We start from the raw sequence: 27,819 nt of genomic DNA, 5'->3' as shown, positions 1-27,819 counted from the left end.
GAAAGAAGGGGTCGATAGAAGGGATCGATTGATAGGACACATCCTGTGGCATCAAAGAGTCGTCAATCAGCTAATGGAGGGAAGCGGGGGGAGGGGGGGGGGATATAAATTGTAGGAGACCGATGGCCGACTACAGTAAAAAGATTGAAATGGATGTAGGTTGCAGTAGTTACGGAAAGGTGTAGAGCCTTATATACGATAGACATATTGGACAGCTGCATCAAACCAAATTCCGGACTGAAGACGACGACGACAACAACAACAACAGTAGTAGTTTCATGAAAAGTAACATCACTCCCGCCTTGCACATACTTTGAGCCTGCAGATATATAAGTTTCTCTTTCCAGTCTCGTTCGATGTGACTGATGTGTTCCCTCTGGAATACAAATTGAACCATATTAACTTTCCGCCGGTCGCTGTGGACGTGCGGTCCTAGGCGCAGGTTCGAATCCTGCCTCTGGCATGGATGTTTGTGGTGTCCTTAGGTTAGTTAGGTTTAAGTAGTTCTACGTTCTAGGGGACTGATGACCTCAGAAGTTAAGTCCCATAGTGCTCAAAGCCAACTTACTATTCCAGCAAATCATTTGAAGCATGGTAAGACTTGTGGCCAAGATAGACACGAAGCCCACGCCTGCTACAGTAGTACAAGTTTATATGCCAACTAGCTCTGCAGATGACGAAGAAATTATTCAGATAGTGAAGGGAGACGAAAATTTAATAGTCATGGGTGACTGGAATTCAAGAGTAGGAAAAGGGAGAGAAGGAAACATAGTAGGTGAATATGGATTGGGGCTAAGAAATGAAAGAGGAAGCCGCCTGGTAGAATTTTGCGCAGAGCATAACTTAATCATAGCTAACACTTGGTTCAAGAATCATAAAAGAAGGTTGTATACATGGAAGAAACCTGGAGATACTAAAAGGTATCAGATAGATTATACACTCCTGGAAATTGAAATAAGAACACCGTGAATTCATTGTCCCAGGAAGGGGAAACTTTATTGACACATTCCTGGGGTCAGATACATCACATGATCACACTGACAGAACCACAGGCACATAGACACAGGCAACAGAGCATGCACAATGTCGGCACTAGTACAGTGTATATCCACCTTTCGCAGCAATGCAGGCTGCTATTCTCCCATGGAGACGATCGTAGAGATGCTGGATGTAGTCCTGTGGAACGGCTTGCCATGCCATTTCCACCTGGCGCCTCAGTTGGGCCAGCGTTCGTGCTGGACGTGCAGACCGCGTGAGACGACGCTTCATCCAGTCCCAAACATGCTCAATGGGGGACAGATCCGGAGATCTTGCTGGCCAGGGTAGTTGCCTTACACCTTCTAGAGCACGTTGGGTGGCACGGGATACATGCGGACGTGCATTGTCCTGTTGGAACAGCAAGTTCCCTTGCCGGTCTAGGAATGGTAGAACGATGGGTTCGATGACGGTTTGGATGTACCGTGCACTATTCAGTGTCCCCTCGACGATCACCAGTGGTGTACGGCCAGTGTAGGAGATCGCTCCCCACACCATGATCCCGGGTGTTGGCCCTGTGTGCCTCGGTCGTATGCAGTCCTGATTGTGGCGCTCACCTGCACGGCGCCAAACACGCATACGACCATCATTGGCACCAAGGCAGAAGCGACTCTCATCGCTGAAGACGACACGTCTCCATTCGTCCCTCCATTCACGCCTGTCGCGACACCACTGGAGGCGGGCTGCACGATGTTGGGGCGTGAGCGGAAGACGGCCTAACGGTGTGCGGGACCGTAGCCCAGCTTCATGGAGACGGTTGCGAATGGTCCTCGCCGATACCCCAGGAGCAACTGTGTCCCTAATTTGCTGGGAAGTGGCGGTGCGGTCCCTTACGGCACTGCGTAGGATCCTACGGTCTTGGCGTGCATCCGTGCGTCGCTGCGGTCCGGTCCCAGGTCGACGGGCACGTGCACCTTCCGCCGACCACTGGCGACAGCATCGATGTACTGTGGAGACCTCACGCCCCACGTGTTGAGCAATTCGGCGGTACGTCCACCCGGCCTCCCGCATGCCCACTATACGCCCTCGCTCAAAGTCCGTCAACTGCACATACGGTTCACGTCCACGCTGTCGCGGCATGCTACCAGCGTTAAAGACTGCGATGGAGCTCCGTATGCCACGGCAAACTGGCTGACACTGACGGCGGCGGTGCACAAATGCTGCGCAGCTAGCGCCATTCGACGGCCAACACCGCGGTTCCTGGTGTGTCCGCTGTGCCGTGCGTGTGATCATTGCTTGTACAGCCCTCTCGCAGTGTCCGGAGCAAGTATGGTGGGTCTGACACACCGGTGTCAATGTGTTCTTTTTTCCATTTCCAGGAGTGTATAATGGTAAGACAGAGATTTAGGAACCAGGTTTTAAATTGTAAGACATTTCCAGGGGCAGATGTGGACTCTGACCACAATCTATTGGTTATGAACTGTAGATTAAAACTGAAGAAACTGCAAAAACTGCAAAAAGGTGGGAATTTAAGGAGATAGGACCTGGATAAACTGAAAGAACCAGAGGTTGTAGAGAGTTTCAGGGAGAGCATAAGGGAACAATTGACAGGAATGGGGGGAAGAAATACAGTAGAAGAAGAATGGGTAGCTTTGAGGGATGAAATAGTGAAGGCAGCAGAGGATCAAATACGTAAAAAGACGAGGGCTAGTAAAAACCCTTGGGTAACAGAGGAAATATTGAATTTAATTGATGAAAGGAGAAAATATAAAAATGCAGTAAATGAAGCAGACAAAAAGGAATACAAACGTCTCAAAAATGAGGTTGACAGGAAGTGCAAAATGGCTAAGCAGGGATGGCTAGAGGACAAATGTAAGGATGTAGAGGCTTATCTCACTAGGGGTAAGATAGATACTGCCTATAGGAAAATTAAAGAGACCTTTGGACAAAAGAGAACCACTTGCATGAATATCAAGAGCTCAGATGGAAACCCAGTTCTAAGCAAAGAAGGGAAAGCAGAAAGGTGGAAGGAGTATATAGAGGGCGATGTACTTAAGAACATTATGGAAATGGAAGAGGATGTAGATGAAGATGAAATGGGAGATATGATACTGCGTGAAGAGTTTGACAGAGCACTGAAAGACCTGAGTCGAAACAAGGCCCCCGGAGTAGACAACATTCCATTAGAACTACTGACAGCCTTGGGAGAGCCAGTCCTGACAAAACTCTACCATCTGGTGAGCAAGATGTATGGCACAGGCGAAATTCCCTCACACTTCAAGCAGAATATAATAATTCCAATCCAAAAGAAAGCAGGTGTTGACAGATGTGAAAATTACCGAACTATCAGTTTAATAAGTCACAGCTGCAAAGTCCTAACACGAATTCTTTACAGACGAATGGAAAAACTGGTAGAAGACGACCTAGGGGAAGATCAGTTTGGATTCCGTAGAAATGTTGGAACACGTGAGGCAATACTGACCCTACGACTTATCTTAGAAGAAAGATTAAGGAAAGGCAAACCTACGTTTCTAGCATTTGTAGACTTAGAGAAAGCTTTTGACAATGTTGACTGGAATACTCTCTTTCAAATTCTGAAGGTGGCAGGGGCAAAATACAGGGAGCGAAAGGCTATTTACAATTTGGATAGAAACCAGATGGCAGTTATAAGAGTCGAGGGACATGAAAGGGAAGCAGTGGTTGGGAAGGGAGTGAGACAGGGTTGTAGCCTCTCCCCGATTTTATTCAATCTGTATATTGAGCAAGCAGTAAAGGAAACAAAAGAAAAGTTCGGAGTAGGCATTGAAATCCATGGAGAAGAAACAAAAACTTCGAGGTTTGCCGATGACATAGTAATTCTGTCAGAGACAGCAAAGGACTTGGAAGAGCAGTTGAACGGAATGGACAGTGTCTTGGAAGGAGAATGTAAGATGAATATCAACAAAAACAAAACGACGATAATGGAATGTAGTCGAATTAAATCGGGTGATGCTGAGGAAATTAGATTAGGAAATGACACTTACAGTAGTAAGTGAGTTTTGCTATTTGGGGAGCAAAATAACTGAAGATGGTCGAAGTAGAGAGGATATAAAATGTTCACTGGCAATGCCAAGGAAAGCGTTTCTGAAGAAGAGAAATTTGTTAACATCGTGTATTGATGTAAATGTCAGGAAGTGGTTTCTGAAAGTATTTGTATGGAGTGTAGCCATGTATGGAAGTGAAACGTGGACGATAAATATTTTAGACAAGAAGAGAATAGAAGCTTTCGAAATGTGGTGCTACAGAAGAATGCTTAAGATTAGATGGGTAGACCACGTAACTAATGAGGAGGTATTGAATAGAATTGGGGAGAAGAGGAGTTTGTGGCACAACTTGACTAGAAGAAGGGATCGGTTGGTAGGACATGTTCTGAGGCATCGAGGGATCACCAATTTAGTATTGGAGGGCAGCGTGGAGGGTAAAAATCGTAGAGGGAGACCAAGAGATGAATGCACTAAGCAGATTCAGAAGGATGTAGGCTGCAGTAGATACTGGGAGATGAAGAAGCTTGCACAGGATAGGGTAGCATGGAGAGCTGCATCAAACCAGTCTCAGGACTGAAGACCACAACAACAACAACAACAACAACAACAGGAATGCATGTGATCTTTGAAGACTGACGTAACATGTATAAATAGGGGTCCTACTATGAAATGGAAATGGCACTCGAGACCATGACTCCCGGTGTCGGGCTGTATGGCGGGCGACAGTTGGGTTGGTATCCCACCGCATCGTCTCGCTACACGACTTTGCTGGCCGTCATGAGTATGAAGTGATACTCAAGAAAGATGTCTCCCGCTTCGAACTGAGCCCCGATGAACAGCGAAGACGTATCTGGGGATGCCCCGGACTGTCGCCCGCCATACTTCCTGGCAACCAGGAATGATAGTCTGGAGTGGAATTCCATTTCACAGCTGGACTCCTTCGGTTATTGTCTGCGACACCCTCACAGCACAGAGGTACGTCGCCCCGTTTCGTCGCCATCTTATGCTTACATTTCAGGAAGAGGAGGTTCTAGTACTTCTCTTCGTGCTTGCCAACCCTACTTTGCCCAGCAAGGTCTACGTATCTCTACCCAATAGAGAAGGTTTGGAGCATTATTGGCAGGGCCCTGCAACCAGCACGGGAGTTTTACGATCTAACGCGCCAGTTGGACAGAATTTGACACGACAAACCTCAGGAGGACATCCAACAACTCTATCAATCAGTGCCAAGTCGAATAACTGTTTGCACAAGGGGCCAGAGTTGGGCTTGCTCAGCTTGTGGAGTTCTTTCTCTTAAATAAATCGTCCAGTTTTTGTGAAACAGTAATCGTTTGTCTGTACATGTTGACCACATCTACCGATTTCCCATTCGTATAATTCTTTCGTAGAGCGTCTTTATTTTATTTTTAGTTTATCTTGCCAGCAGACGACAGTGAGCATATATTTCCATTTGTCGAGGGAGATAGTTGGGATTTATAGTGTAGGACAGTGTCAAAGGGTGCGCTGGTGATACCGGCAAGTGCTCTCTCTTTATCTGCGCAGAACGCACCACGCAGATGCCCTTTTACGTGCGCTCAGCTCCAATGTCATCTTTCTTTGCAGGTAATCCGCAGCCATGGGGGCAATGTTCCGCAGCGAGGAGATGGCCTTGTGCCAGCTCTTTATCCAGCCAGAAGCCGCCTACCCTTCCGTCTCTGAGCTCGGCGAACTGGGCATTGCACAGTTCCGCGACGTGAGTATTGTGCACCTGTATTTTGTCCAAGAAGTGTCGAAATTTTCGTTGATGAAATCTGTTCATTTTGCATTTCCAGAACCGTAAGCCTTTCCGGGATTTTTAAGCTCTAAAAGGATCGTCATCGTAATTTTTATCCTCATTTTCATTTTTATTGTCACTATAGTCGTATCACCATTGTCGTCGCCGTCGCGTTGTCATCAGTTCGCAGCACCATTTAAGTGATTGCTCTGTGTAAGCCTCCCTTCTATCCGCCTTTCACGATAAATACGATTACGCAAAGCAGCGTCCAATTATCTTCCTCTCGCGGCCTATGCCTATCTTTCTAATGTCCATTCACTACGTTCTTAAATCCATCCATGTTGCCGGCCGGAGTGGCCGTGCGGTTCTAGGCGCTACAGTCTGGAGCCGAGCGACCGCTACGGTTGCAGGTTCGAATCCTGCCTCGGGCATGGATGTGTGTGATGTCCTTAGGTTAGTTAGGTTTAATTAGTTCTACCTTCTAGGCGACTGATGACCTCAGAAGTTAAGTCGCATAGTGCTCAGAGCCATTTGAACCATCCATGTTACATGGAAATGTAGGAGGTTTGCGATGGTCGTACAAATTCTGTAAATAACTCACTTTCCTGCTTCAGTCATCATGTAATATTACTTTAGCTTTGCATGATGCATTTACAGGGTGTTTAAAAAATGACCGGTAAATTTGAAACGGCAATAAAAACTAAACGAGCAGCGATAGAAATACACCGTTTGTTGCAATATGCTTGGGACAACAGTACATTTTCAGGCAGACAAACTTTAGAAATTACAGTAGTTACAATTTTCAACAACAGATGGCGCTGCGGTCTGGGAACTCTATAGTACGATATTTTCCACATATCCACCATGCGTAGCAATAATATGGCGTAGTCTCTGAATGAAATTACCCGAAACCTTTGACAACGTGTCTGGCGGAATGGCTTCACATGCAGATGAGATGTACTGCTTCAGCTGTTCAATTGTTTCTGGATTCTGGCGGTACACCTGGTCTTTCAAGTGTCCCCACAGAAAGAAGTCACAGGGGTTCATGTCTGGCGAATAGGGAGGCCAATCCACGCCGCCTCCTGTATGTTTCGGATAGCCCAAAGCAATCACACGATCATCGAAATATTCATTCAGGAAATTAAAGACGTCGGCCGTGCGATGTGGCCGGGCACCATCTTGCATAAACCACGAGGTGTTCGCAGTGTCGTCTAAGGCAGTTTGTACCGCCACAAATTCACGAAGAATGTCCAGATAGCGTGATGCAGTAATCGTTTCGGATCTGAAAAATGGGCCAATGATTCCTTTGGAAGAAATGGCGGCCCAGACCAGTACTTTTTGAGGATGCAGGGACGATGGGACTGCAACATGGGGCTTTTCGGTTCCTCATATGCGCCAGTTCTGTTTATTGACGAAGCCGTCCAGGTAAAAATAAGCTTCGTCAGTAAACCAAATGCTGCCCACATGCATATCGCCGTCATCAATCCTGTGCACTATATCGATAGCGAATGTCTCTCGTGCAGCAATGGTAGCGGCGCTGAGGTGTTGCCGCGTTTGAATTTTGTATGGATAGAGGTGTAAACTCTGGCGCATGAGACGATACGTGGACGTTGGCGTCATTTGGACCGCAGCTGCAACACGGCGAACGGACACCCGAGGCCGCTGTTGGATCACCTGCTGCACTAGCTGCGCGTTGCCCTCTGTGGTTGCCGTACGCGGTCGCCCTACCTTTCCAGCACGTTCATCCGTCACGTTCCCAGTCCGTTGAAATTTTTCAAACAGATCCTTTATTGTATCGCTTTTCGGTCCTTTGGTTACATTAAACCTCCGTTGAAAACTTCGTCTTGTTGCAACAACACTGTGTTCTAGGCGGTGGAATTCCAACACCAGGAAAATCCTCTGTTCTAAGGAATAAACGATGTTATCTACAGCACACTTGCACGTTGTGAACAGCACACGCTTACAGCAGAAAGACGACGTACAGAATGGCGCACCCACAGACTGCGTTGTCTTCTATATCTTTCACATCACTTGCAGCGCCATCTGTTGTTGAAAATTGTAACTACTGTAATTTCGAAAGTTTGTCCGCCTGAAAATGTACTGTTGTCCCAAGCATATTGCAACAAACGGTGTATTTCTATCGCTGCTCGTTTAGTTTTTATTGCCATTTCAAATATACCGGTCATTTTTGAAACACCCTGTAGGTATCGCGCTGCCGTTATCACTTGGTCATATACTGATTATAAATTGTTTTGGAAGACGACAATTGCCATTAAGTGCGATGTTTCTCTTCGTGTTACGATGTATGCGTAACGTAGCGTGGCGCAGATCTGTTGATTCTTTCAAAGTATGTGATGTTCGTATTTCAAGTGGCCATTGATGTGTCGTCCTAACAAGACACAGCCATGGCAAAAGCACCACAGGCGAAAAGATGCGAGCTGTGAAAGTAACATTGACACTCGCCACTAGCGCGAGTTCTACGGGCGGCGCTGAGGATTCAGATATAGACTTCTCCTTGGCCAGTTGCCGGCAGAGTACAATCCGCCAATGGCCGGACGACAACGGACAGAAGCCTACTCGGAAGACAGAAGGGCAGCTCTCGCCCACTTGGTTATAGATCAACGTTTCGGGCTGACTTAGACAGGAAACGACGTTTACGGAACTCTTGGAAGTGAACAGACAGTTGTAATTGCATTAGCTATGTACTGTGAAGTTTTCCTACGATTATTTGCCCTTAGCCATTGAGGGTCTTTTTTGTGTTATATTACATGCAGTGTTGGAGACTTAACCATTCAACTAGTCACAAAGATAAGTAATCCTTTTTGACTCATTTGTGTGACTTTGTTACTAGTTTGTTGGAGTAGCATAGAACCTTCGTTCTCCAATCTTGTTACCTGACACTGGTGCATGGCTGTGGAATAGTGGCATGGAGAAATTGTCTTAGAGGGGTATTGCACGAGAAGCCGTTTCACAAACTCGACCTATCGTAACAACAGTGGTAACTCGGCCTCCACAGCAGTAGCGACGAGGCCTTTACAAAACTGGCGACGAGGATTTACAAAGGCCTTAAGAAATTCAGGCCCTTAGGGGCCCAGCATTCGTTAGCTGAGTATGGGCGTGGCGACCCTAGGGTTCCTGAGCAGGAGACAGGTAAGCGCCGCCAGTCCCCCGTCACCATAAGCTCTGGTTGTTTAAGAGTAGACACAAAGGAGGTGGCAAACTTTGGGGACTTTGGGGACTCTGGGATGGTAGAAATCTCTGTAAAACAAAGCTCTCTGTCTCAAAGAGTGCTGTGCGCTGATGAGATGCATAGCTGTTGAGGTGGAACAGTCTTAGCAGGCAGCCTCTGGGGAATCTGCCTCACTTCAGTTGTATAAGGCTCACCTGGGCATGCGGGGCTGTGTCTAGGTGGGCTTTTATTTCCCTAGCTGCTTGCGGGACCAGCTTGGATCCTTCAAAATCTTCTCGTCCTCCTCCCAGTAGAAAAGGTGAGCCGCTAGTAGGTACCAACACCCAATCACAAAAGAGGGTTTGTTTAGCCAGCCTCCTGACTTGGGGATTACACACTCTTTCAGTATCGGGTAATAGAACACATGCTGGTGGCCAGAATGTGTTTCTTATAATTAAGCGGAAAGAGGGGAGCTTTGAGAAAGTTTCACCATATTGCATACGAAATGGTATAGGTGGAATCGCTGGAAGTTTAAAATCTCTCAGGCGCTTGTGGAATGGGATCTTGTTGGTAGATACTTAAAATTCCCAGCAAGTGAAGAACGTTCAGAAAGCTCAATGCCTCGAGGAGTATGCAATGGAAAGTGAACTGAACACCACTTTGAACTAGATCAAAGGTGTTGTGACTCCCAGGGATCAACATTCCCCGAAAAAGAATTGAAAGCTGAGTTCTCCCAAGAAGGCATCGTTGATGTACAGAACATTATGAATGTGAAATCCAACTCATTTAGCCTGACTTTCAAGAGCACAGCACTTCGAGAGCACGTTAGGCTGGTTTCCTCCCCAGCGTGCAGCTTTATTTGTCTAACCCAATGTGCTGTTTTATATGCAGGTGCTTTGGGCACACCACCTCAGGTTGTAAGGGGGCAACCACTTCTGGCAAATGTGATAAGGCTGTCTATGTTCACCTCCTCCAAAGTGTGTAAACTGCTCTGGCGACCACCCTGTCTGGAGTAGTGACTGAAAGTGTCTTCTTGTAGAAAGCGAGATACAAGAGATCACAACAACTAATTGTGTGTCCTATGGTGAGGCCAAGAAGTCTATAAGGCCACATAGCCACCGAAGTTTGCTACCTCTTAAACAACCACTTCAGAAGACCGATGCTGCTACCTAAACGGAGGTTGCTAGTGTCAGCAGTAGTACCTTCAAACCCTACACTTCCTCCCAAAACATCAGACAAGCTGTTGTCACTAACGTTGCGGAGCTCCCTACTCCTACACGGGGTTGAGTTTAGTCCACTGTCCATCGTTGCCACTAACACTGCTCTGGAGCCTACACAGGGCAAAAAAACGTGGTCCACCATCCAGCGGTTCCACTACCACTGCCGCAAAAGCCCAAACGCCCACCACCAATGGTGTCGGGAAGTAAACAGTCCAATGATGTCCATGTCGTACTATCTTATGTCTGCCTTAACTCTTCAGTAGAGCTAATGGAGCTTGATGTCTCGCCCCAGACTGAGCCCCCACTCATTATGGGCTCCCGTCCCTGGTGGAAAGACAGGGTGAAAGTGCAGCCCCCGTGATAGATGGCTCCCATACTACAATGGAACATTAATTGGTTCAGGACACATGTGGAGGAACTGAAACTTCTAGTGCAGGAAAGCCCCCTGTCTCTGTGTTTACAAGAAACACGTTTTAAGCCACTGACAGCCATGTGCTACGGGACTCTACCTTTCACCAAAAGGTTGATCTGACTAGACACAGAGCCAAGGAAGGGGTTGGTTCAATTGGCTCTGAGCACTATGGGACTCAACTGCTGAGGTCATTAGTCCCCTAGAACTTAGAACTAGTTAAACCTAACTAACCTAAGGACATCACATACATCCATGCCCGAGGCAGGATTCGAACCTGCGACCGTAGCGATCTCGCGGTTCCAGACTGCAGCGCCTAGAACCGCACGGCCACTTCGGCCGGCGGGAGGGTTTGCTGTGATTGTCAATAATGTGCAACACTCCTGTGCTCACCCCCTGGCTACTGAACTGCAAGCAGCTCCTGTTGAAATTCATGGGTGTTGGAGAATCACTGTTTGCTCGCTGTATCAGGTGCAATAGACTCTGGGCTTTCTGGGAGACTTCAATGCCCATCATGTCTTGTGGGACTCGACCTCTACTTGCCCTCAGGGTCGGGTTTTGGAGAACCTCATCACGTCTCACAAACTGTGCATACTCAGCACAGGTACTCACACTCATTTCTGCACTGCTACTGGTCTTTATCAGCCATCGACCTCTCTGTCTGCTCTCCAGCCCTCGCAGCCTCTGTTGAATGGGAGGTCATTGACGTTCTCCATTACAATAACCACACCCCAGTCTGCATTCACCTACTGTACCGAAGCCACCAACATGGATGGTCAGCAAAGATAACAGCCAGTTGGCTGTTTTCGAACATCGCAACACAGTCCAGGAATGGCCTGGACTCTATCAACCGTTACACTTGTTATACAAAAGTATGGGAAGGCATCAGAACCTACGGTAAATGCAGTCGTTTGCCAATACCAGCAGGGCCGAAACAGCGCACGGATACATCGATCAGACACTGGCAGAGAATTTTGCAGAAACTAGTGCCAATGGCGGCCAGGATCTGGCGCTTCGTCGCTACCTTGCGGCTGTAGATCAAACAATTCTGAGACTTACAACTACCGTTTCTCCATGTGGGAGCTGTTGGTCCTGTCTGAGACTCGTGACAATAAACCCAGGTAGGACCAAATCCAGTACTGCAAGCTTCGACACTTGCCAGCAGTATCAAAGGAAATCCTCCTAGACTGTTTTAATCTTGTCTGACAGGCAGGGATCTTCCCCAATCGTGGAAAGAGGTACATTTGATACCTCTCCTCAAAACTGGCAAGGACCTCACGTGTCCCAGTAGTTATCGGAGTATGACCTTAACGAGCTGTGTAGGAAAAAGGCTGGAACGAATGGTTAATTCTTGTCTGGCCTGGCTGTTAGAGATCAGGAAACTCCTTAGCTGCTCTCAATGTGGATTCCGGAGATTTCGGTTCACTGTCGACAACCTGACCCTGCTAGGGGCGGCTATTCAGCAGGCTTTGCTACGTAAACGTCACTGTACCAGCATATTCTCTGATATCAGTAAGGCGTCCGATACACCTTTGCAGACACTGTATTCTCGCACAGCTGCATTAATGGCGCTTTCGTGGACACCTCCCCATCTTCATACAGTTTTTACTGTCTCAGCGGTTTTGTAGGACCAGAGTTGATGACTCGTTGTTCGATCGTTTTGAGCAGGAGAATGATACACGCAGGACAGTGTTTCAAGTGTCACCCTCTTTATCGTAACCATACACAGTACCACATCTACGGTAAGGAGTCCTGTACAGTTCTCCTTATTTGTGGACGATTTTGCCGTTGCTCCTCCAGTGTTACAACAGCGAGCCATCACTTGAAACTTACGTTGCGGAGATTAGAGAAGTGGGCTGCAATGACGGGTTTTCAGTTTTACATTTTAGAGACTCGGTAAGGTTCTTGGACTTTATTTTTTACTCCAAATTGTCTTGGTTGCAACATTTGAGAGACCTGAAAGCCAGAATCCTAACGGCATTGAATATCTTAAAGTGCCTTAGCCACAGATCTTGGAGAGCGGACAGGACGTGTCTGCTCCAGTTTTATAAGCATTTCGTGCATTCGTGTTTGGACTATGGGTGCACGGTGTACAGATCAGCGAGGCCTTCTTATTTGAAGATCATTGACACTTCCAGCCATGAAGGGATTCGGCTGATCACTGGTGCTTGTAGGCAGTCCCATACCCAGACTATGGGCTGAGGCCACATACCATCCGGAGGCAGCTCCTCATAGAGCGTCAAACGTGTAAATTCCTCGCAGGTGCTTCTGTAATGCCATTTTTCCAACCGTCCACGAGCCACATTGCCATTTGGAAACCGCGTGCTGCGAGTCACTCAGCATGTAGCAAGTACAACCTAAAATACAGGGTTTTAACCGTCTACTGCAGGGTCCCAGCATTATTTTAGATGTAGTGCAGTACAGGATGATGATGATGATGAAGATGATTTGTTTGTGGGGCGCTCAACTACGCGGCCATCAGCGCCCGTACGAAGTCCCAATTTTTACACAGTCCAATTCTTTGAGACTATCCAATCTAGCCACTGTCTCGAAATGATGAGGACAACACAAACACCTAGTCCCCGGGCAGAGAAAATCCCCAACCCGGCCGGGAATCGAATCTGAGACCCCCTGATCCAGAGGCAGCAACGCTAGCCACTAGCTCCGGACTGCAGTACACGAGAGATTGCACTCCTTTTTCTGTTTTTAATGCGATATTTTCTGACGTTTTATATGAATGCCACAATTACGTAGCTGTCTTTACGGATGAATCTCAGCAGGGGAGCCTGTCGTTTTCTCGGCTCATGTCCTCAAGGTCCGATTGCCTCAAGAATTTACTGCCTTCGATTCAGAGTTATATGCGATCTTGTGGGCACCGGAGCAGATGAGTCGTTCTTCTAGTGCTAAATTTCTTGTCTGTTCCGATTCTCTACCTGCCCTTCACTCTCTCCAACGTTTGCACCCAGCAGACAAAGTAATCCAGAATATCGAGGATTTCCTCCTCAAACTGCAACGACAGGGGAAGAAGGTGTCTCTCTGCTGGGTACCAGGCCGCATGGATAGTGTGGGGAAGGAAAGGGCAGATCTCGCAGTCACGTAGGCGTTTCTTGCTCCTCAGTTCTTTCATTGTGCCATCCTCCTGCATGCTATCACCTCGCTGTTGAGGTACAAAGTCATGCGTCGATGGGAAGACGAGTGGCTGGAAATGACCGACAATAAGCTCCGTGTAGTAAATCCCGACTGGTAGAAGCCGATTTTGGGGACGATCAGTTTGGATTCCGTAGGAATGTTGGAAGACGTTAGAAGATAAATTAAGGCAAGGCAAACCTACGTTTCTACCATTTGTAGACTTAGAGAAAGCTTTTGACAATGTTGACTGGAATACTCTCTTTCAAATTCTGAAGGTGGCAGGGGTAAAATACAGGGAGCGAAAGGCTATTTACAATTTGTACAGAAACCAGATGGCAGTTATAAGAGTCGAGGGGCATGAAAGGGAAGCAGTGGTTGGGAAGGGAGTGACATAGGGTTGTAGCCTATCCCTGAAGTTATTCAATCTGTACATTGAGCAAGCACTAAAGGACACAAAAGAAAAAAATCGGAGTAGGAATTAAAATCCGTGGAGAATAAATAAAAACGCTGAGATTCGCCGATGACATTGTAATCCTGTCAGAAACATCAAAGGACCTGGAAGAGCAGTTGAACGAAATGGACAGTGTCTTGGAAGGAGAATGTAAGATGAACATCAACAAAAGCAAAACGACGATAATGGAATGTAGTCGAATTAAATCGGGTGATGCTGAGGGAATTAGATTAGGAAATGACACTTAAAGTAGTAAATGAGTTTTGCTATTTGGGGAGCAAAATAACTGAAGATGGTCGAAGTAGAGAGGATATAAAATGTAGACTGGCAATGGCAAGGAAAGCGGTACTGAAGAAGAGAAATTTGTTAACATCGAGTATAGATTTAAGAGCCAGGAAATCGTTTCTGAAAGTATTTGTTTGGAGTGCAGCCATGTATGGAAGTGAAACATGGACGATAAATAGTTTGGACAAGAAGAGAATAGAAGCTTTCGAAATGTGGTGCTACAGAAGAATGCTGAAGATTAGATGGGTAGACCACGTAACTAATGAGGAGGTATTGAATAGAATTGGGGAGAAGAGGAGTTTGTGGCACAACTTGACTAGAAGAAGGGATCGGTTGGTAGGACATGTTCTGAGGCATCAAGGGATCACCAATTTAGTATTGGAGGGCAGCGTGGAGGGTAAAAATCGTAGAGGGAGACCAAGACATGAATACACTACGCAGATTCAGAAGGATGTAGGTTGCAGTAGGTACTAGGAGATGAAGAAGCTTGCACAGGATGGAGTAGCATGGAGAGCTGCATCAAACCAGTCTCTGGACTGAAGACCTTAACAACAACAAAATCCCGGAACTCGACCGTGGCGTACCTTCTTCCAGTCACGTCGATAGGACGGGCTGCTTCTTAGACGTCTTCGCATAGCCCACGGCCATATGACATATGTCTTCTTACTTCGGCGAGAGGGCCCTCGCATGTGTGATGCTTGTGGCACATTTTATTGGACTGTGTTCTATTTTCCGACCAGCGAGCAGCGGCGGATTTGCCGACGGATCTGTCGTCTGTTTTAAGTAACGTTCAGACGAATGTGGTTCGAGCTTTAAAGTTTTCTGAATCGTCCATCATCTTTCGCAGGAATTTTGGGGAGATGGTTTTAACAGAGTGACTGGCTCACCGATAGTTTTTGTAAGTAGTCAGCCAGTGACATTTACCAGTGCCTTTCTTATAGCTCCTTTCTCGTTTTACTTGTGTTTTATTCTCATGTATAGCTACTTCTACTTTTTCTTCGTTGTTTTAGCGCATTTGAGACAGTGATTTTGTGGTCTATTCGAGTGCCTAAGTGTGGAACAATTTTCGAGGTTGTAGACAAAATAAAACTGACCAAGAAAATATTTATAAGAAGACGCGGGTTTTCTGATGCATAATGGCGCATGCTCTGTGACTTCACAGATTCTGACTGGCTGAACCGTAAAGGTTCCTGTGACATGTACTAAAGAGGATATGTTTTACTAGAGTACTAATTTCGTTAACATTCGAAACGAATGGTACGATAACATGCATTACCTCGCTTTACATACAGAGGGAAAATGAGGATGTTAATCGAAGGCAGACTTAAGAATTGCTACCATTCAATGAATGAGGTATCTAGAATAGCATGACCTCCTCCGTGCCAACCAGCATAGATTCGAAAGAGGTTGGCCATGCGTTTTTCCCACATGACATCCCGATAGCCGTGGATCAAGGCAGTCAGTTGGATAACGGAAGTCCTTGACTTCCGAAAAGCTTTTGCCTCTGCACCGCACGCTTCATAACGAAACTGTGATCATGTGGATGTCTAGCGATATTTGTGACAGGATTGAGGATTTCACGGCAGGGAAGACAGTTTGTTATCTCGGCTGGAGAGTAATTGACAGACGCAGAAGTAACTTCTGTAGTACTGGCACCGTTGCTGTTCATGTTGTATACAGGGTGGCTCAAATTCCGCTTACAGTCTTCTAGAGGTTGTGGAGGGGACTTAGTAGATGAAGTGATAAGGAACCCATGTCCGGCAATGTACTTTCTGGATATGAAGTAAGTTCGAAGATCGGATCACTTTCAAATTTCCCACTTCAGAGTAGGCACACAAGCTGAGAGGACGACGTCGCCGTAGGTTCCTGTTGTAATTACGACATCACGTAACAATTCTTCCGACTAGAACAACGGCTGCGAGAAATTGGAATGTTCGAAACTGTAAGGGCTGGCTGTGGTGCTCCACGGACGCGTCCCATTCTCGGTCCTGAAGAGGAAGGCCTTCGCCACATAGAGAAGAACCCGAGGACAAGTAGGCGGAACATTGCTGATGCCATGTGATTACAGGTCGGATCTAATTGTCTCTGCTGTGTGGGTACCGTGAAGCGGAGAGGTGATAAAAAAAAGTAGTTTTCGGACATGATTTCTTTTCAAAAGTTCGTCTACTTAGTAAAATGGTGCAAGATGTTCGAAATTCTGAGAAAAATAGGGGTAAGCTATAGGGAGAGACGGGTCATGTACAATATGTACAACAGCCAAGAGGGAATAATACTAGTGGACGACCAAGAACGATGTGCTCGTATTAAAACGGGTGTAAGATAAGGCTGTAGCCTTTCGCCCCTACAGTTCAATCTGTAAAGGAAGCGATGATGGAAATAAAAGAAAGGTCCAGGAGTGGAATTAAAATTCCAGGTGAAAGGATATCAATGATAAGATTCGCTATCCTGAGTGAAAGTGAAGAAGAATTACATGATCTACTGAATGGAATGAACAGTGTAATGAGTACAGAGTATGGATTGAGTGTAAATAGAAGAAAGACGAAGGTAATGGAAGTAGTTGAAATGAGAACAGCGGGAAACCTAATATCAGGATCGATGGTCACGAAGTAGATGAAATTAAAGAATTCTGCTACCTAGGCAGTAAAATAACCAATGACGGACGGAGCAAGGAGGGCATTAAAAGCAATGGCAAAAATGGCATTCCTGACCAAGAGAAGTCTACTAGTATCAAATATCGGCCTTATTTTAGGAAGAAATTTCTGAGAATGTACGTCTGGAGCACAGCATTTATGGTAGTCAAACATGGACTATGGGAAAACCGGAACAGAAGAGAATCGAAGCATTTGAGATATGGTTCTACACACGAATGCTGAAGATGAGGTGGACTGTTAAGGTAAGGAACGGGGTGGTTCCGTGCTGAATCGGAGAGGAAAGGAATATGTGGAAAACACTGATAAGGAGAAGGGACAGTATGATACGACATGGGTTAAGACATGGGGGAATGACTTCCATGGTACTAGAGGGAGCAGTAGAAGGCAAAAACTGTGGAGGAAGACAAATTGGAATACATCCAGCAAAATAATACAGGACGTAGATTGCAAGTGCTACTCTGAGATGAAGAGGTTAGGTTAGCACACGAGAGGAATTCCTGGCGGGCCGTATCAAACCAGTCAGATTACTAAAGACCCCCCCCCCCCCAAAAAAAAGGCACCAAGTACACTCCACAACCCCTAGTAGCCAGTACCAGGCATTTTGAATGACCCTTTATTAGTGAACTGGCAGGCAATATTAATACAATCTCAGATATTGCATGAATGGTGCACTTATCTATAATGGAACACTGCTTGGAAAAAGAAAGCTTCACAAATATTCAGAATGATGTTCGTAAGACTTCAAAATGGTGCAATGATTGGCACCTTGTTTTACCTGTTCAGCAATATGTAATTAAAATTGCACACTTTACGAAACGGAGAAACATAGTATTCTGTAAATACAATATATCAATGAGTCACCACTGAAACCAATCAGTTCATAAAAATACTCAGTGAGTATATGAGATTGAACGACAGCATAGGCTCAGTCGTAGATAAATCAAGCGGCATTCTTCGCTTCATTGATAAGATTCTAGGAAAATGCAGAAGACTTACAATAAAATACACCGACCGACCAAAAAGTTAAGAGAGCGATTTTATTCTTGGCGTTCAAGCGACGACAACGCTAACTAGGGTGGCAGGAGCGTTAAGTAGTGGATGTGGGGCCGAAGTGGGCTAACGTTATTGTCATAAATCATAATGGAGCAACATCTCAAACAATAAATAAAGTGTTCAAGACATTCCGCAGAATGTTTTGAAGAAGAGAAAAGTATGTGCAAAGTTTGTCCCGCACACCGTGACCCTCGAACAGAAACAAAGACGCATGGACGCCTGACACTACTTGATTTAAGTGCAAAACGCTGGCAATTCTTTTCTGGAAAAGCCATCACGACTGACCTGGTGTTATCAATACAGACCTACCACACAACGACAAAGTGCAGAAATTCACATGAAGGGTCAATGCTTTGACGATATAACCGACAGTCAAATCGCTGTGACGCGCGAATTGAATAACATCCCATAGAAGACCATTTTCTTTGTGTGAACGTCCTGTCCGTTTTACTCAAGTGGGGGAGGCTATGTAGAACACGTGAAATCCTTAAAATCAACTTTTCTCTATTTTTTGTTAACCCAGTCTCGAAACATTTTGGACTGAAGGGGTTTAAGGTCTAGTGTGTGGTATCCATACATAGTAAGTCTAACAGGAGATATTGATCATTTGGAAAGAGGGGTGGTACGATTGGTTAACAGGTTTGTTTTATGCTAGGGAGAGCGTCCTGGAAATGCAGAAAGATCTGAAATGGAACTTGAAAGTTTCGAGAAACAGTACATAGTAAGGAATCTGGGAATATACTATGGCTCCTATGCATAGCTCCCGCAAGGACGGTGTAGACGATATTCGGCTAATTATCGCGCATATAGACGCATTTTGATAGACATTCTTCCCTCTTTCCATACTTGAATGGAAAGGGAGAAACTCTTCTTCATGGTACACTCTGCCGTGCATTTCACAGTGTGAATGTAGATTTTCCAGGCGAAAACTACTGAAGAAATCTTCTGGCGCTTCCATTGGGTGGCTGCGCAGAAATTCCACGTTTCGAAGAGTAGTCACTCTCATCATTGTATGACTTCGCCAAACGAAACATCGCGGTATTTCAACGCAACCAGCCGAATGGAAATGGTTCGAAGAGAGTACTGATGCATCCTACATGTGTGTTCTAAGAAATTCTCGTGAATGCCAGTTATAAATCTTTAACAAGTTTGTATTTCGTCATTCTGCATGGTTCTTACATGAATGGAAAGGTACGAAACACAAATATTATCCAGTATAAGAGAAAAACACCAAATAACCAATTGGCAAAAATAAAAGGGGTGATCAAAAAGTTTCCGTTCGAAGTACGTACAGTCCAGAACCGGTATGCCAATCCGGTAAAATCGCCGTGAGCCTTAAGGCAGTCATCCCATGGTCGCACCAAATTGAAGATTCCATTTGGTGAAACACGGCGTCCTGCTGCGTGAAGGAGTTCGTAACTGCCTGCTGCTCATCGTCGTCCGAAGGGAATTCGACCCTTCAAGGACTTTTTTAAAGGACTGAAAGCGTGATAATCGCATGGGAAGAGCTGAGGACTAGAGGACGGGTGCTCGAATGTCTTCCACCTGTGTTTGAATAACTTCTGTTTTGTATCCCGCCTGGAAGGCGGCGCGTGGGTCTGCTCCTGAGATCTGTAAACTAGGCCGAATGAAGGAAGCGAGTAGGAGCAGGTGAGGTAAAGCACTTCGGTACTGCAAGTAAAGTTAAAGCACCTTTGCTGGCGTTTAAACATATACGAACACATTACTTAACTTTTGGTACAGATGAGCACGTAGGTGCGAAGCCGTTCATGTATCGAAGCTAACAGTTACTAGAAGTTACAAAGGCAAAAATCTATAATGGCTAGCCCCCCTAGAAGTAGAAGCTAAGTTACTAGGTTGTCTGCTCTTGATCAACTGGCCAGGAAGTAGAGCGGCGCTCGTTGAGCTCCACAGCGTCGGCTAGAGGGCGCTGTGGTCTGCGTAGTTTGCCCGCTCTCGTAGAGCCAACCTACGAGCGTGCAACTACGCTGTGGCATCGGAGCTATCGCTACCACATTCTGCATTACTATGGTTGCAGTATGGGGACGCGCGTTATCATCAATCAGCAGCCGCCGTTGTCGGAGTTTTCCCGGACCATTCCACAGCACCGGTTTTGAATAGACATACTGTCCCCAACACATTCTTCTTTCTCCGATGGATGTCTACCGGCGTCTGCCCTGCGGCGGCCTAGAAAAGAACAGCAGCACGTTGGTCGTGTTTGGACGCATTTGGTACCAACGTCCCATAGTTCGTGTTCCCACATTTACCACAGGCACGTTGAAAGGACACGAATGCCAGACTAACCCCTTGCCTATATGTCGGTGCTTATATACTCGCATCGAAGTTGCGCTACGTTGCATATACGCTGCAGCAACGCCCACATACAGAAAGTTCTTGATCGCGTCTTGTTGTTGTTGTTGTTGTTGTCTTCAGTCCTGAGACTGATTTGATGCAGCTCTCCAAGCTACTCTATCCTGCGCTAGCTGCTTCATCTCCCAGTACGTACTGCACCCTACATCCTTCTGAATCTGCTTAGTGTATTCACCTCTTGGTCTCCCTCTACGATTTTTACCCTCCACGCTGCCCTCCAATACTAAATTGGTGATCTCTTGATGCCTCAGAACGTGTCGTACCAACCGATCCCTTCTTCTAGTCAAGTTGTGCCACAAATTTTTCTTCTCCCTAATTCTATTCAATACCTCATTAGTTATGTGATCTACCATCTAATCTTCAGCATTCTTCTGTAGTACCACATTTCGAAAGCTTCTGTTCTCTTATTGTCTAAACTATTTATCATCCAAGTTTCACTTCCATACATGGCCACACTCCATACGAATACTTTCAGAAATGACTTCCTGACATTTAAATCTATACTCGATGTTAACAAATTCCTCTTCTTCAGAAACACTTTCCTTGCCATTGCCAGTCTACATTTTATATCCTCTCTACTTCGACCATCATCAGTTATTTTGCTCCCCAAATAGCAAAACTCATTTACTGCTTTAAGCGTCTCATTTCCTAATCTAATACCCTCAGCATCGCGTCTTATAGGAGTACAAAGAAACAACAACAAAGAAACAGATGTGATTTGCTTTTGCTAAGGCGGCATACATACTGAAAACTGTTCGGAAACCAAAATTTTTGGAGCGAACAGGAACTAGCATGGTCATTATTATTGTAAAGAAATTATAACTGACTTTAGAAGTGACACGTTATGTCGAAAGGAGTATATGTATAAGGAGCAGTTTTGATAATCGACCTGTGCAGTTCCACAAAACAAAAAATTCAATATGAGATCTTCGAGAAGTTCTTTTGTGTTATTACTGATTGTAGATAACGATGCCCTTTCTCGATTATAATTAGAAAAGTAAGATTTATTTCACTAATCACTGGCGCCACAGCTGGCCCAGAACTTAAATGCTGCATCAATTCTATCTCAGACAAGCATCTGCGATATGTCCCACAACGACACGCATTATTCCAGCTTGTCACCTCACAAGCCTGTATTTGGTAGTGCCGCAGCCATGTGCATAAACGACTAGTTACCGCAATATCTGTGCCATGTTACAGCTTGTAATATCGGTGATCAGAACTTAAATGCTGCATCAATTCTATCTCAGACAAGCATCTGCGATATGTCCCACAACGACACGCATTATTCCAGCTTGTCACCTCACAAGCCTGTATTTGGTAGTGCCGCAGCCATGTGCATAAACGACTAGTTACCGCAATATCTGTGCCATGTTACAGCTTGTAATATCGGTGATCAGATATTGTGTAAACGAGGAACAACGCTTATCTAATGCAAACAGATAGGCCCCCAAAATATCCCATCGGGAGAGAGAGAGTGGGCAGACCTCTTCAATCAGCTACGCCATAGGCATCATTATACTTCTGTCCTATCTACGTGTAATCTATATGGGCAGCGTCACAACGGAGAAATACTTGATGCTGCTACTTCTACGTCTGTATCCATACTTTGCAGTCAAATGTGGAGTGCGTGGCAGAGGAGACTTTTTATTGTGCCATCTATTAGAGTTTGTTCTCGTTCCAGTCGTTAGAAGATAGCGCTATATGCAGATCGCGATCTTCCTTTAGAGGTCGCACACCAAACTGCTGCCATTCAACGGTTTCGTGAACGCTACCGCCAGACTGCGCGATGTTTCTACGAAAAACGCAGGCGCTCGAAAGAAAGAAAAAAAAGTTCTAAGTGTCTACTAGATGCAGAGACCTGCTATTGGCAACCCCAACTAGCACTAGAAGACTCAGAGATAATGGTCACATAGAAGATAAAACAAAAGTGAAGCATAACTAGGAAGAAACGAAACAAGAATCGGAGGAATAACAGCAGGGTTTAAACTTCTAAAACAGCGGAGAAGGGGAAATATCAATGAAGATCCGACGACGACGATGGACAATCATTCTAGCGACGACGATATGGGCCGCAGATGAGGAAATTCACTGACATAAACGACCTAGACAAAAGGACAGATTCCACATAAAGCTATATGGTTCCAAAGACGTTTTAAAGTCACAGGCATCTATGATGTATACAGGGTGGCCCATTGATAGTGACCGGGCCAAATATCTCACGATATAGGCATCAAACGAAAAAACTGCAAAGAACGAAACTCGTCTAGCTTGAAGAGGGAAACCAGATGGCGCTATGGTTGGCCCGCCAGATGGCGCTGCCATAGATCAAACGGATATCAACTGCGTTTTTTAAAATAGGAACCCCCATTTTTTATTACATATTCGTGTAGTACGTAAAGAAATATTAATGTTTTAGTTGGACCACTTTTTTCGTTTTGTGATAGATGGCACTGTAATAGTCACAAACTTATAAGTACGTGGTACCACGTAACATTCCGCCAGTGCGGACGGTATTTGCCTCGTGATACATTACCCGTGTTAAAATGGACCGTTTACCAATTGCGGAAAAGGTCGATATCGTGTTGATGTATGGCTATTGTGATCAAAATGCCCAACGGGCTTGTGCTATGTATGCTGCTCGGTATCCTGGACGACGTCATCCAAGTGTCCGGACCGTTCGCCGGGTAGTTACGTTATTTAAGGAAACAGGAAGTGTTCAATCACATGTGAAACGTCAACAACGACCTGCAACAAATGATGATGCCCAAGTAGGTGCTTTAGCTGCTGTCGCGGCTAATCCGCACATCGGTAGCAGACAAATTTTGCGAGAATCGGGAATCTCAAAAACGTCGGTGCTGAGAATGCTACATCAAAATCGATTGCACCCGTACCATATTTATATGCACCATGAATTGCATGGCGACGACTTCGAACGTCGTGTACATTTCTGCCATTGGGCACTAGAGAAATTACGGGATGATGACAGATTTTTGCACGCGTTCTATTTAGCGATGAAGCGTGATTCACCAACAGCGGTAACGTAAAGCGGCATGATATGCACTATTGGGCAACGGAAAATCCACGACGGCTGCGACCTTGGCGGGTTAATGTATGGTGCGGCATTATGGCAGGAAGGATAATTGGCCCCCATTTTATCGATGACAATCTAAATGGTGTAATGCATGCTGGTTTCCTACGTAATGTTCTACCGATGTTACTACAAGATGTTTCATTGCATGACAATGGCGATGTACTTCCAACATGTTGGATGTCCGGCACACAGCTTGCGTGCGATTGAAGCGGTATTGAATAGCATATTTCATGACAAGTGGATTGGTCGTCGTCGTCGTCGAAGCACCCTATCATGGTCCGCACGTTCACCGGATCTGACGTCCCCGGAATTCTTTATGTGGGGAAAGTTGAAGGATCATTCCAAGCATGTGTGTCAATTTGTACCTCTCTATCTACATTATTCCGTGATTTATTCAGTTTTCAAAATTATACTGACTTTTTGATCACCCGGTACTTCTAGTAGTGATTTCCCATGATTCCGCTAAACCTCTCTTTTAGCCAGTTGAAGCTCTACTTGGCAGATTGCAGTGAGACAATATTATGCGTTTAGTAAATAGTGTATAATTGTTAGCTGTTTTAAATGTCGAAGTAATGTACGTGTAACAAATGCTGAGTAGATAAGCACTAGATTACGGCGTATAATGGTTTTTGTATTACTCGTAATATTTAGTTATTGTGGCGTGATAAGTCTCAAAACTGATTAACTCATTTACATCGAAAATGGCATTGTTAGTCTTCTGCATCCCCCCCCCCCTTTCCCCGGATAAATTTCTGCTGATGTCCATATGCCCACACCCGCAACATCAAAAAACAAATGGAAATAAAATAGTACAGTGAGAGGCGTAATTCCACCAAGTTAGCATTTATCTATTACAACGCAAAATCTTACCACTGGTAATTCCTTGTAAGACTTCAAGCTTAAAGAACAGGTTCCCTTAAAGTATTTGAAACATAGCAATGTAAACGTGTCATGTCATCCAATAATACGTGCACTAAACGAGTATGTTCGGAAACGTCCAGAATGCTGGAATAATTGTCTGTCATTTTACTGATTATATTCGGGTTTGTAATGTATAAACACACATCTATACAGGTATTTATTCATTAATTAATTGTTTTTAAAACATTGTCATTCGTGGGATTTGGCCGCATTTTCTAAGCAACAAATCTTACGATTCATTCCTAACATTTCTGGTTTTGTATTCATCTGCCTGAACATCCCACAATGCCGGCAATTATTTATACGTTTCGATACATTCCATTTATAACGCTCTTTCGTATTGTTTTGATCTCATTTTCAACGCCACAACACAACAGTGAACACACTGATATCGACAGTGTAGCACCCGAGAGACTGTCTTGAATATTGTCAATACTGCCCACAGGCGGCACAATATTTCTGGTCAGCATAAAATATTTCAGAAGTTTTTACTGTTCTCAGTATTATTGCATAATCCCTCAATCTCACTCTTACACGATTAATATTATTGCGCTTCAGGAAAAATTGTGCTACATTATTGACAGCCTAGGGGCCGCTTTAAATATATACAGATTTCGATTTTCTTCAGTACGTAACTAAATATTGCTACAACGTGATGTCCAGAGACCACCAGTTATTGCATGCAAACGATGTGCTGTTCGAATTGGGATCAGTTTTCCGCAGCTGCAGTGTAGATTACTGCTGTAATTTAACTCTACAAATGAATGCTGTATTCCAATATTCAGGATGAAAGTAATGTCCCAGAGATTCATTTATTACCCACAATCCAAAATGTTAAATATAATTATTGTTGAATCGGCTTATGCTACCTGAGAATGTTGTATTAATCCTTTCAGGCCCTGCGCTCACAAATGTGCGTTTGTGGTGTTCTCTCCTTCATTTCCTTGTAATCAAAGTTCGGAAGTTCCGGCCAGCACTGCACTATTGTGGTTGGAGGGTATTAAAGTGTGCGACGTCTTTTAGTTCCATGACCCATCACTGGATGGCACCAGAAGTCGGCAAACTTGTAGTTGGAGCTATGATGGCGGCCACAAAGCACACATTCAAATGAATCGCTGATTGCAAAAACAACCTAAGTCTCATTCACCTACTTTTAAAGAAAGTGAGAAAAACAATATAAGTATTACATAAATTATTAGAATAAGGTGAAACTTAAGCTGAAGATTAAGTAGCACTCAACAGTTTTATTGTCAACATCTCACCCCTACATGCCAACCCGTTTGCATTGCAAAAAACTTTTTATGCTGTGGATTTAGGTTGTTTTGCAATCAGTGCATTTGATGATAAAAATTTCAAAAAATACAAAAACGAATCAACTGTTTTTATTTAGAATAAACTACACTGTTCCTATGTTTCTTGCAAGCTGCAATACAACATATTTGAATACTTTCGCTAATTAACACTGTTTACAAAAGAAAAAAACAGGTAACAAAAGAAAATAGTATTTAATGTTTACATTAGAGAAGTCAACCCTACGTTTCTTGCATATTTGCTGTAGGCCAAGTTAATATTTCATTCCAGAAGGATGTCACACTTTCACTGTCAGGAACAAATCGTCTTCCATTTTCTCCACCCTAATAGATACATTCGTATCGTTATAACACTTTTCATCTGGCAACTGTGGTTTCTTCCTTTGGTCAAATTTCAAGGAGAAGTTATTGGTCTGAAACCCATTAATGAGTTCCATTGCTTCCACAACTCCTGGCGTTGATGTTTTATAACGGAAATGATGAAACTTCGAAATATTTAGTGGTATCTTTTCGGCCCTTGGAATATCTCAGTTATGTGACTGGATTTGTGATTTCCTGTCAGAGGTCACAGTTCGTAGTAACTGACGGAAAGTCTTCGAGTAAAACAGAAGTGATTTTAGGCGTTCCCCGAGGTAGTGTTATAGGCCATTTCCTGTTCCTTATGTATATAAACGATTTGGGAGACAATCTGAGCACCCGTCTACGGTTGTTTGCAAATGACGCTGTCGTTTATCGGCTAATAAAGCCATCAGAAGATAAAACAAACTGCAAAACGATTTAGAAAAGATATTTGAATGGTGCGAAAAGTGGCAGTTGACCTTAAATAACGAAAAGTGTGAGGTCATCCACATGAGTGCTAAAAGGAACTCGTTAAACTTCGGTTACACAATAAATCAGTCTAATTTAAAAGCCGTAAATTCAACTAAATGCCTAGGTATTACAATTACGAACAACTTGGAAAGAACACATAGAAAATGTTGTGGGGAAGGTTAACCAAATACTGCGTTTTATTGGCAGGACACTTAGAAAATGTAATAGACCTAATATGGAGACTGCCTACACTACGCTTGTCCGTCCTCTTTTAGATTACTGCTGCGCGGTGTGGGATCCTTACCAGGTAAGACAGACGGAGTACATCGAAAAGTTCAAAGAAGGGCAGCACGTTTTGTAAAATATGGGAGAGAATGTCGCTGTTCGACGAACCCTCTGATTTGTAGAGTATCCATGTAGATGTAGATCTCGTTTCGATGTTTCCATAGAAAAGCAAGTCATTTTATAAATTGATGACCATCACTTCTTGAAGTCTACTATTTCATCTCCATCCACCAAATGCAAGATGAAATTACAGTTTGCTGTTACTATAAGCTCCATTAACTCGTGGTTGTGTTCTTTCTCTCTACTTTCTCGAGAGCTCTCTTTCTTACCCCAAATGCCCTATCACTCGGCAGGAATGAATGACTGCGGATGGGGTAAAAATGTTCAATCTTTTCAAATCGGTTTAACTCCACAAGAGCTAAATGCAAGCGGATCATTGTGTCGTGTTTATTTCTAACCCGGGCTGATATCTGAAAACAAGGAATTTTTTCACATCTTGGGATATATATTCATTGATGAAGCTTAATAGAAAAGTACAAACTTCATTGGGTCCTTTCTCCGCATTCTCTTCGTGATAGAGATAAAAACAGGTGTCTTTGTATGTAGATTGTGTATACAAAGTACTGCAACAGGTAACTGGAGTAAGTGGAAAAGTTCTTGCACCGGGAGACGAGGAAGTTGAACATTTTGCATGTAGTCGAAACATGAAGCCGTAGTTCTAGGATTACTCTCCGATTGTCTTTTCCCATCTTGCAGAGCATCATAAAACTTATTAGATCTTCGGATATGGACAATCTTCTCTTCTACTGCTGCACGTTTTGCTACCTCATTGAGTGTTTTTGACTCAATCTGTAACATCAACTCTTCGCAGGTGCAGCAAGTGCCCACATTAGGTCTTCCGAAAGCAAGTG

General features: G+C 44.6%; 1 protein-coding gene across 4 annotated transcripts in view; it reads left to right on the top strand.

Annotated features, from left to right (window-relative positions):
• The window catches only part of LOC126262278 (V-type proton ATPase 116 kDa subunit a 1), a 670,786-nt gene that overhangs the window by 526,680 nt on the left and 116,287 nt on the right, over nt 1-27,819 (top strand). For all 4 annotated transcript variants that reach the window (XM_049958792.1, XM_049958795.1, XM_049958791.1 and 1 more), the window contains one exon: nt 5,601-5,730. In XM_049958792.1, the coding sequence (XP_049814749.1) occupies nt 5,614-5,730 (117 nt within the window). In that variant the 5' untranslated portion in view covers nt 5,601-5,613. The remainder of the gene's footprint in view (nt 1-5,600; nt 5,731-27,819) is intronic.

This window comes from Schistocerca nitens, chromosome 6 (assembly GCF_023898315.1).
Source record: "Schistocerca nitens isolate TAMUIC-IGC-003100 chromosome 6, iqSchNite1.1, whole genome shotgun sequence".
NCBI lineage: Eukaryota > Metazoa > Arthropoda > Insecta > Orthoptera > Acrididae > Schistocerca > Schistocerca nitens.
The sequence above is the reverse complement of the archived record's forward strand: the minus strand, read 5'-3'. Positions and strand labels throughout refer to the sequence as shown.